Here is an 11,692-nt window from a genome sequence, read left to right as displayed (position 1 = left end):
GGAAGTTTCATGCATGAAGAATTCAATTGGACAGCTTCTAGATGAAGTCCATTTAGCTGAACATTAATGGAAGTGTTGGTGAGCTGAATGGAGTGTCTTGGTTCGGCCTAGAAGCTTGGAAAAGCTTTGATGAAGACTCATTGGTGAGCTGAACAGCTTGCATGCTTTTAATGAAGTTTTGGGGATCTCCAACAGCCCCATGGTGTGAACAAAGAATAGGAGCAGCCATGTGTGTGAACTCATGAAACCGAATGGCCAAAAGATAGAAAAATTTGTTCAGCTGTTGGTGGCGTCTTCCAAGGTGATTGATGAACTGAATTGAGCTGCTTTGGAAAGTGAAAGGAAGCTCCCAAAAGACCCTTGCTGTTCACGAAGGGGTGCATGGAGGAGAGTAATCAGCAGCAGCCAAATTGAATGCCGTCTATGTCAAATTCCTGCACCAAATTAAAACAGCCTTTAATTCTTGTTTTAGGACAAAATAAATTCATGCAATATGTCAACATAATTTCGGCAGCTACTTAAGGCATTTTTTTATGCATGAACTAAGACATATTAATTATCTATATTAATTTCAGTTGGCCTAAGACACATTAAAAACTTGTATTAAATTAAGACAACTTTACAGCACATTAATACTCGAATTTAAAATGTCCAGAATTTAGACCAATTAATTTATTAAACAAAAACTTAACTAATTAACTAACTTAATTAATAACTTTATTCAGCAACTAAAATGCAATAATTAAATAAACTGCAATCTAGCTCTATGAGCTAACTAAATGACAATTTGAGCTCCTTTGAGCTAGCACAAGCTAAGTCAGCTTGTAGAAAATTGCATATCGAGCTACTTGAGCTGGCCACTTGATGTTCAGCCATTCCATCGATCCAAACTCGAGCAATGTAGCTACCCACAACTTCTTGAAACCTCTTGGCACGAGCTCGAGTGATTGGCCCCAATGGCAGCTCTATAGGTTCGTCATTAGGCTTGATGGGCGAGCTCACATCAACAGGTCGAATCATGTCTGATCTTTCGATGAAATCTTTCCATATTAGTAAGCAAGCTTTACTTAAGAATAAGCAAAATAAAGAACCTAACTTTTTAGAGACCTTGGAATTTCTAGGGAATCTGTCATACCGCCTCCTTCGAGTTCCATAATTTTTCTCAAATCTTCCCATAAGCAGTTTTGATGGAGAAAGAACCTGTCGAAGTGCCACCTCAAATGATCCTATCACCCCTTGCATCTGGATGGGGAGGAGGATTTGTGACAATCCTTCGGATCATCTCTTTTGATAGCCAAATCCGGAAGAGGTCAAGATTCCATACACCATCACATGTAACCATCTCACTGAGAAGGTAGTCCATATCAAGATTGGGATGCCCTGGAATTACACTAGCCAGAGATCCTATAGAATCCATGGATCTCGCCAACATCTAATACTGTTTCCATCCCTTATTGACCAAAGTAGATTTTCCAGAATAAGAGGCCAAGCCTTAGTGAGAGCTTTCCATAAGAAAAAACCCCTTCCACTCGATAACGTATCAGGAAATCCAAGCGGAATTCTATATTTAGCCCGAAGAACCCGAACCCAAAGAGCTATAGAGTCAGACACAAGGCTAAACCCAACATTATCATAAAAGAAGTAATATGATCTTGTAACTTCTTAAGGCCGAGTCTACCATGATCCCGGGGTTGGTAGAGATTTCCCAAGTAACCAAAGCCAAATTTTTTTCACCAATTGAATAGCCCCAAGTAAACTGTCTAACCATATGTTCAATTTCCTTGCAAAGCCCTTTAAGGGTCATCATAGATTACATGAAGTAGCTAAGGATTGACAACAATACTAACTAAGTCAGGGTGGCTCTTCCTCCTATTGTTAACTTCTTAACATCCCAGCTATAAAGTTTGCTTCAAACCTTTTCAACTACAAACCTCAAGGTGCTATTTGTAACTCTATCATTAAATAGAGGCACAACCAAATAGGTCCCAAGATTCTAAACACAGTGGAATCTGAGTAGATTACAAACCTGCTCCCTTAACTCATCATTAAAACCTTTAGAAAAGAAGATATTAGATTTGTACGCAGTTATCCTATGTCCAGAATAGCCACAAAATCCATTCAATACACCTTTTAGGATCCTGGCTTGACTTTCATTGGCTTGACAAAAGAGAAATAAATCGTCAGTAAAGAATAAATACGAAAGAAGTGGACCTAGTCGAGACAGATGAATAAGAATTGATTGCCTAGAGTTGATAGTCAAGTGGATGCTATGTCTGAGCCACTCCATACACAACACAAAGAGATAAAGGGATAAAGGACACCCTTTGCCGAACAACTCTTACGAGATAGAATTTCTGAGACAGGATTTCATTCCACAAGTTTTGCATGGTAGAATTGGTGATAGCTAACATAATAACATGACAGAGAGTGTTAGGAATACCTTTAGCCTGGAGAGATACGTCAATGAAATCCCACTTCACCCGATCATAAGCCTTTTCAAGATCTATCTTGATCGCCAACCATTTCCAATTCTTTTGTATGATTTTCATAGAGTGTATCACTTCCTGAGCGATTATAATATTATTTGTGATATTTCTCCCAACAATAAATCCAGACTGATATTGCCTAATGATCTTCGAGAAGACCACTTTAAACTAATTTACAATTATCTTCATAACCAATTTATATAGAACTGAACTCAAGCTTATAGGCCCGAACTGTGAAATATTTTCAGGATTTTGAACTTTAGGAATAAAGACAATAAGGATGTTGTTCAATTCAGGATCAATGCACTCCATTGAAAAAACATTTTTAACCCAAGAACAGACGACATCACCGTCTCGGTCCCACTGACTCTGAAAGAAAAGGGCATGAAACCCATCACTACCCAGGGCCTTTAATGGGTCCATATAAAAAAAAGCAATCTTTATTTCCTCAGTAGAGACCGATTTACACAAGAGTTGGAAATCTCCCTCTGCAATCTGGGAAAACGAACTAAGAGGCAAGGCTCACATCGATTTCGGTTTCTCACCATACAAATTCTGAAAGAACCTAATCGCTTCATTTTGTAATTCTTCCTCATCAAAAATCCATTCTCCCAGCCCATTCTTCAAGGCCATGATCCAACTTTGCTTTCTCCTTTGAAGTGTACACTGATGATAAGATTTTGTATTTATGTCTCTTAGAAGAAGCCAGTCATATCTCACCTTCTGTTTCTAAAGAAGTTCCTTATGATGAAGCACATTTTCAACGTCCTCCTGGACATTAATTTCCAACTAAAATAAAGAATCCGATTGAGAATAACCCATACCTTTCTGAAAATTAGAGAGTTTCTGAATCATCATTTTTTTACGTGTCCTGATATGTCCACACATTTTTATTCCTCTTGAGTTGATTCATGAAGTGAGCAAAAGAATCCGAAAAATACCCATTAAAGCTCTACTTTTCCATGAAAAACTTCGAGAAATCTGGATGTTCTAACCAACCAGCTAAAAAATGAAAAGGACGACCTTTAGATAAGCGAAACGATGGTTTGAGAGAAACCAAGAGAGGTCTATGGTTAGATTTGAGTATTGGAAGATGAGTCACAAACCAATTTCGGAAAGAGTCAGTCCACTCATCATTGCCAATAGCTCTATCTAAGTGCTCAAACACACCACCTCTATTCCATGTAAAAGTAGGGCCTCTAAACCCCAAATCATGCTATTTAGTCGGTTCCATAAAATCACCAAAAAAGGGGCATATTTTCCAAATAATTTGCCCACCTCTTTTTTCACTAGAAGAAATAAGTGCATTAAAGTCCCCTACTGCCAACCAATGAGACTTGTTACTTGGAATAGTCATCTTGAAGCCTTCCCAAAGGTGTTTTTGTTTTCGACTATAATGACTACTATAAACGAAAAAAACAAAGGTCGATCTAGAGAATTATCAAAAACCTGTAACAAAACAAATTGAGGATGGCTCCGAAGGACTTTGACACAAATTAACTCATTCCATCTAATCCAAATACCCCTAGAAAAACCAAATGCCTCCACACAATGAGAGAATTGAAAATCGAGATTAGCGATGATCAAATCAGCTTTAACACCACTAACTCTAGTCTCTAAAAGACCCACAATATAAAGCTTGTGCTATTGATTATTCTCACAAAAATACGTGAAAATTTGCTACTGGCGCACCCTTGAAAATTTCATGAAAATATAGAAAAACACATTATTTGAAAATAATAATAATAAAAAAGCCAAAGAATGACCTTTATTTCTTGGGCAAATGATTTTCTTCATGACTTTCCCATCACTATTCAACACCTCCTTACCAGTCCCATTTTCAATCTGTGAGCTGATGAGCTTGACCTATAATAAAAGACTTTTTAAGTAAAATATTTTCATTATTATCCTATTGAATTGGTGTTGGATTGATTTTAATATTAATTTAATCAAATATTTAATACAAAATATAAATATAAATAATCAAATTTAATACGAATTTAAAATAATTAAGTGTAAGTAAATTTATTAGAATTTGAAGCCTTTTATAAATTCAATTATGAAATGTAAAACAAGTTATATACCTTGTCGAAATTTTATTCATCTATAATCTATATCCATAATATATATATATATATATATATATATATATATATATATATATATATATATATATATATAAAGCATGAGTTTGAAAAACTCTTTGAATTGATTGAAAATACTCTTTAATTTTCTTCATATTACTAAATTAACATTTAAAAATAATTATAATGTAACAATTGCACATTTAAAAATAATTATGATTTAATAAAAGTTGTGATAATCATACATAATTATAATTTAATTTATAATTATTAGTTAAAAATTGTTCAAATTTTAAAATAGAATTATTACTTAATTAGAACTCAAGTATAAAATATAAGAAAATGTGTTATTAATTAAAAATTTTGATGTAAAAAGTTGTGCTAATTTTATTTGAAAAAAATTATTATTTTGGTATAATTTTATGCATTTTAAACTTAATTAATAGTTAATTATGCTAATTAGTTATTATTTTAATAATCTTACTTTGCATTTAGAAATGCCTTAATTATTATTTGGAAATTTCATATTATAATATTTGAATTAATAAATTAATATATTTTAATAATTAAAATAAAAATATTATTTCATGTTAATTAATATGTTAAAAATATAATATTTAAAAATAATTAAATATTAAATACATAAAATCAGCTGATTCGGGCTCAACGGTAAGTGGTCAGAGATTCAGTGGTAAGTTCTCATCCTGGCCCATTTTCCTGTTAGGTACTCGTATGGTAGCTAACTGGGTCAGCTCACTCTCCATCACTTTTTTATCAGCCCAAGAACAATCCGCTTAAGGCTTAAACAGGAAACATTTGTTACAGCTTTACAAAAGAACTGACTGAAAATAGCATATAATAAATCTATAATTATAAAAGGTTTGAGCGAAAAAGATCAGAAATGTTAGCTCGTATTGCTGCTCTAACAGAGAGACCCCGTTCTTTTATTCGCTCCTTCAAGTACAGGTATATTCCAATTCTTCATTTGATGATAATATGCAACTATATTTCTGGGTTTATAAAAAGAAACAAAAAACTCTCCCAACTGTCTTCTGTATGCATTAGCTTTATAAGATTGTTGATGCATGTGACAACAGGCTTCATTATTCTCAGTTTTTAAGCACTTACAATGTCATGAAATATGGGTACAGCCCAGTTGTTGACAGCATGAGGAATTTTTAAGTCAACCCGATAAACTTTTTTCAATTTTCAGGAGAACTGATAGCATACCAAATTCCAGCCGTAGAGAAATGGATTTTACGGATTTGGATTCAAATGCTACGAAATGTGTAAATCTTAGGTTGTGCAGTGTCTCCGGGTATGTTATGTTTATAAAGATTCTATTTTATTTTCTTTAGTTTTTAAAGAGGTTTCATATCGATGCTTGTTTTATTGATCTTTTTGGACATCTTTGCTCTGCAGTTGCATGACTGAGATACTTGAAATTCGTGCTGATCGTCCCTCTTTTCATGTTGTGTTTGTTCCTGGAAATCCTGGTATGTTTTAATGTCTTTGATGTACTATTTTAGTATTAGTTGAATGGGTTAATATACTATCTTGTACCTGATTTTGGCTTTAAGGTTCAATTTGATACTAATATTTTTACCAAGTAACCAATTTTGACTTCAATGTTCTATTTAGTATCCGAGAATGTTATGGTCCCAAGTAAGCATCTATAATTTTTTTACTAGATTAGACATCAAAGACTCGTTGGACCACATGATGCCATTTGGTTTAGGTACCAAATTGAATATTGAAATCAAACTCAGGTAGCAAATTAGGATGAATGAATATTTTTCCCAAGTACCCAAGTTTGACTTCAATGTTCTATTTAGTATCCGAGAATGTTTTGGTCCCAATTAAGTATTCATATTCTTTTTTCTAGATTAGACATCAAATACTCGTTGGACCACATGATGCCATTTGGTTTAGGTACCAAAGTGAGCATTGAAGCCAAACTCAGGTAGCAAATTAGGACGAATGAAAACTTAGGTACTGAATTAAATGTTGAAGCCAAACTCAGGTACCATATTGTATATTAACCCTATTTGAATTGTTAGAATTAGATCTCAATTGCATCTGATGATCTCAGGTGTTATTACCTTTTACAAGGAATTTGTGGAATCATTGTTCAAGTCCTTGGGAGGAACGGCATCTGTATCAGGTAACAGATTGAGAAGTTTCTCTTTTAATGAAAAATATTCTCTTTATTATCTTTTTATTATTATTATTATTATTATTATTATTATTATTATTATTATTATTATCCCTATTATTGTATTTAATAGTTTCTTGCTTTCCTACGGTTCCAAGCAGCTGTTGGCGCTTCAGGTCATACAGAAAAGGTACCTAAAATGGTTGTTTTTTTTTTTTTTTGTAATCTATGTGCATCTTTGATTTTCTAATTATTTCCTCCTCCTTTAACCTCCGTTGAAGAATTGGGAACACGGAAAGTTGTATTCCTTGCAAGAACAAATTGATCACAAGGTGACCTTCTATTTATTTATTTAGCTTTTATCATATTGATAAATATGAAGAATTTTAGCGAGTCTCTTTCAAAATTGCCAGTATTCTCTATTATTAATTTTAATTTCCTGAATTGTCCATGAATATGATACATTTTGATTTACCTTGTCTGTTGAGCTGTTTAAAAATTCTTAACTAATATGCTCTGAGTTGGAAGCAAGTTAGTCAGTACCATACTGGTGGGCGTACCGTTTTTGCCTTGATACTAGTTGTACCAGTATCGACATGTTTCAGTGTATTGGTATCTTTATTCTGATTTTTAGTTTCTTAATAAATTAAATGTTATAATACATGATTTATCTCAGTTACATCCATATATGTTATATATTCATAATATATCTCAATTACATCGATATAAATATATTTATATGTAAATATAAGTTTTAAAATTATTAATTAGGTTCAATAACTTAATTTATAACTATATTTTAATTTTAAATGTAATTATAGAAAAATTAAAGAAGGAACATTTAAAAAGATTGGTTTAAAATATCAAAATTTTGTACCAACTGGTATGGGCCGAAATTGACCGATACAGGCTGAAACACACCGAAATATCCAAAATGCACCAAAACTTTGACTGAAACTGAACATAGACTACTTGGTACCGGTTTAGGACCGGAACGGTACTTACTGGCCAGTATTTGTACGGTACTGACTACCATGGTTGGAAGACTGAATTTAGTTAGGATAAACTTGAGAACTGAAGTTTTATGTGTTAGTCGCTTGAAAATCAAATTAACTATTCTCCACAATTGACCAAGCTTCTTTTTCTTGTTGAATTGGATTATTGGTTATCCTTTTTGCCTAGCCTATCTTTCTAGATGAAGATCTTTAGCTTAGAATCACGATGAAAACCATGTTTAGCTTACCAATTCATCATAAAGGATTATAACTTTGCTTTAATTTTTACTTTTGCAGATTGAGTTCATCAAAGTGCAAAATATTGAAGCCCCTTTAGTTCTTGTAAGACTAATTTCTAACTTCTGTAGTTTCATCTTCCTGCTAGTCCTAGAAACAGTTTCTTCTTCCAAGAATATAACCTCTTGAAATGTTTTTCTTTTCCCCCGATACAAGGAGAAATATCTTTTTCATTCTTGGCATATAGTTTTCGATCTAACATTTGATAATGTGCAACATCTTTTTCAATAAGTGCCTTTTTATTTGTTTTTCTGTTAAGGACTCATGTTTGATTTTCATTTCTACTAGTGAATAATATTTTGGCTTGGAAGGAAACACTAAAATTTCATAAAGTGATGTATTCCAAAATTCTTGCAGTTGATTCTGATTTCTAAGTTTAAACTCATTGTAGATGTTTAATTTTCCATGAAGGTAGGGCACTCTATTGGTTCATATATAGCACTAGAAATGCTAAGGAGGCTGCCAGAGAAGGTGGAATGACCATTTTCAACTAATTTATTCAACATAATTTTTACCATTCAAGTTTGTGAAACGAAAAAAATTGTTTCCTAAAATTCTTAATCTGGTGTTTTAGGCAATGTATTGCATTGGACTCTACCCATTTTTAGCCTTAAATCTGCAATCAAAGAAACAGGCTGTCATCGTGAAGGTTATTATGTAAGACTCTTTCTTTATCATTGCTTCCCACTATGCATGGTTTGTGTGGGAAACATTTCAGATCTCTATTATGATGAATACTAATTTCCAGTATTCTGCCCTCAGTCTTCTTCTATTTGTCGCACTTGCTCCACACTGCAGTATTGTATGGCATGTTTAAATTTCCTTTCCCACTATACCATATGATTCCCTAACTGAACAATACTTGTAAAGTTTGTTCAGAATCATAATCTCATATATCATTTATTCAGTCATCTTTTATAACCTAAAATAAAAGAAAACCTTATCTGCTATGGTGGTTTTGAATATTTGTTCAAAATTTTAACATTCTATTGTTCATGGATACGGATTGGAGACTGAATAGAATCAATATATGGGTTTCAGGTCCAGAGTACTGTCCACTATGGTTACACTTTTTGTAGCATCGTTGAGGTTGTTACCAAGACAGGTTTTGAGGCTAATTTCTGAACTTTCGAATGGGAAGTCATGGTCTAATACTGCCCACGAAGCTTGTTGCTCTCACTTACCACAGGTCAAGTCCTGTTAAAATGCAGTTCTTTCTGATTATAAGCAGTATTTCTTTCTTTTCTGGGTCTATTCGCACCCTCAGTACAGATTGCCCTAGGGGACTATTTAATTGTATTCTTGCGTGTATATATGTGTGTATTAAAATCAAGTGCTTGTTTAATATTGAAGGCTTTAATTTTTGTTTTACATATTTTTTATTTGCAGTATCATACTATACGCAATGTGCTATATATGGCCAGGACGGAGTTCATAAAGGTATGCTCATGCTGACAACAGGAAATTGGTGCTGTAAGAGACTAAGGCTTTGCTTAGTACGAAGGAAAGAAAATTGGAAAAATGGAAAATTGAAAGGGTGAAAAACTAGAGGGATGGAAAATATATTTTCTTTCCATAGGTGTCTTTGGTAGGAAAGATGGAAAAATAAAAAGAAAATGCAACAATTGAAAAATGTATAATTTGAACTAACATACACTTCTCTCCGATTTTCTCTCCTCTCATCATTCCAATTTGGAAGGATTGGTTTTTATGTATTAGGATAAAAAATATCACTCCTATTCTCTTTCCTCTCACTTTCCTTCCCAACCAAGCTCATTCCAAATTTATTTTCTTTCTACTTTTCCATTCCCTCCTCCCATCTCTCCACTTTTCCATCCAATTAAGCACACCCTAAAATTTTATAAAAATTGGTCATAATTTAGAACAACACAAGTATCTTGTCCAAGAACATTTCATGCCACATCGAATTCATAAATGTTCTTGATCATGTGCTTTTGTTGTTATTGTATTTGTGCAACCTTTCTGCTTGGGAATACTTTCACTGATTTTTCTTGCTTTTCTTGTAGATCCCTAAAAAAAAATCTGATTCACAAATACATAAAAGTACCCCCATTCAGATATCTGGTTTTGTCTTGTTGCCTCAAAAAACCACAATATAGTCTTTTATGATGTGTGTTGACGCAGGTCCATTTATGTTTCTTTTGTTTAGATCACTGCACTTCCATACATCGATCGATACTGAGGTTGACTGCACCTTGGATGATATTAGTCTGTCGTTTGAATAAGTTTCGGATTATAAAACCTGGTGCTTTTTGCTTGGATTGTTCATGTCATTGTGTTAATGGATATTTAGTTCCAAAACAAGGATTGCATCTTTCGTGGTTTCCTGCTTCCGTTTGTGGCATTATGTTGTCTTTTGTTTTTGGTTCAAGTGCACCACTGCAGATTGAAAAATATAGGGCTGATTTACTGAGATAGGGCTATAAACTTACATCAACAATCTTGTGGTCATTTACTTACTTTAATCCTTGTCTGTTAGCTTTCAGAAACACCAGATTGGGAATTTATGAGAGAAAACCAGGAGAAAATTTCATTCTTGTATGGCATTGATGATCACTGGGGTCCATTACAAATGTTCGAAGAGGTAGAATCCAACTCTCTCTTTCTCAAGTCTTGTATTTCAGGTTCGGACCCTCAAAACCCCCTATTGCTAGAGAACCGTAAAAGGCCATCAACACGGTAGCTTGATTAATAAAAAAGATAAAGAGAAAGATAAACCTAAGGCAGCCTGCTATTGAATCGAAATTCCTTATCAAACTAGATGTCCCTTGCAGTAAAAGCCCTGATACAACAAAATGCAAAAAACAAATGGTGTTACTTAGAAATCTTGCAGCTATACTGATGTAGAGATGGTGCATCTGATAGGAAGGTGATTATTACAGTAACCATCAAGAACATGGTGTTACTTTTGATATTGTGCTTTTCTGGCTTTCCACTTTAACAGTTGTTCCATCTTTACTTGCCATCATTTACCCTTTGTTGCCGAGAAACATGTTTAATTTGGTTTAATTTTATTTGTTTCCCTCTTAGGTCTCTAGGCAGGCCTCAGGAATTGCTCTATCAATAGAAAGGGAGGGCCACACTCACGGTTTTTGTTGTACGGAGGCTGGCTCCATATGGGTTGCTCGCCATATTGCTAGCCTGATAAAGAACAAATTAGCTAGATGATGCCGGTAAGATTAGTCTTATAATTATTGCATTATTTTGATTGCAATGCAGTTGGTTCGAGTATCAAATCAACTGCAGTGACATCTGAAATAAGCTAGATATCACTCTTAATGTACTTTGGTTCACTCTAATGGAATAGAGTTGTAATAGAATAAAGTTGTAATGGAATAGAGCTGTAATCAGTAATTCAATTGTTTGATTAAATGGAATGGAATAGAACTGTAATAGTATTATTGTATTTGGTTAAATGGAATAGATATTATAATAGCATAAGGAAAAAGCTAAAATGACCAAAATACTCTTAGCATAAGTTTTTAAGTAAATGATTATTGTTATTGTTATTAAATTTTAATAGGATTATTATTAAATATATAATTTAATAAAAATAAAAATAATTTAATCATATTTTAATATAATTATTATTAAATAAAATTTAATAAAATAAAATAAAAATATATAATTTAATAATATTCTTAATATAATTAT

At 33.2% G+C, this 11,692-nt stretch overlaps 1 protein-coding gene across 6 annotated transcripts; it reads left to right on the top strand.

Moving 5' to 3' along the window:
* Positions 1 to 5,394: 5,394 nt before the first annotated feature.
* On the top strand, positions 5,395 to 11,444 carry LOC105766616 (uncharacterized). Of its 6 annotated transcripts, XM_012586132.2 has the most exons (14): positions 5,475 to 5,536; positions 5,784 to 5,888; positions 5,993 to 6,066; positions 6,663 to 6,734; positions 6,887 to 6,915; positions 7,007 to 7,057; positions 8,018 to 8,062; positions 8,429 to 8,488; positions 8,592 to 8,674; positions 9,059 to 9,206; positions 9,407 to 9,457; positions 10,518 to 10,662; positions 10,813 to 10,907; positions 11,069 to 11,213. In XM_012586132.2, the coding sequence occupies exons 2-13, from the start codon at positions 5,821 to 5,823 to the stop codon at positions 10,878 to 10,880; spliced, it is 894 nt and encodes a 297-aa protein (XP_012441586.2). In that variant the 5' UTR covers positions 5,475 to 5,536; positions 5,784 to 5,820; the 3' UTR covers positions 10,881 to 10,907; positions 11,069 to 11,213. The 6 variants fall into 6 exon arrangements, 4 of the variants coding, with proteins under 4 accessions (XP_012441585.1, XP_052485429.1, XP_012441586.2 ...); XM_012586131.2 differs by lacking the exon at positions 10,813 to 10,907 and having other exon boundaries at positions 5,395 to 5,536; positions 10,518 to 10,622; positions 11,069 to 11,444; XR_001125322.2 differs by lacking the exon at positions 10,813 to 10,907 and having other exon boundaries at positions 10,525 to 10,622; positions 11,069 to 11,216.
* Positions 11,445 to 11,692: the final 248 nt, after the last annotated feature.

This window comes from Gossypium raimondii, chromosome 4, assembly GCF_025698545.1.
Source record: "Gossypium raimondii isolate GPD5lz chromosome 4, ASM2569854v1, whole genome shotgun sequence".
In the NCBI taxonomy this organism is placed as follows: Eukaryota; Viridiplantae; Streptophyta; class Magnoliopsida; order Malvales; family Malvaceae; genus Gossypium; species Gossypium raimondii.
Note: the sequence above shows the minus strand (reverse complement) of the source record. Positions and strands in the feature narration are given on the sequence as shown.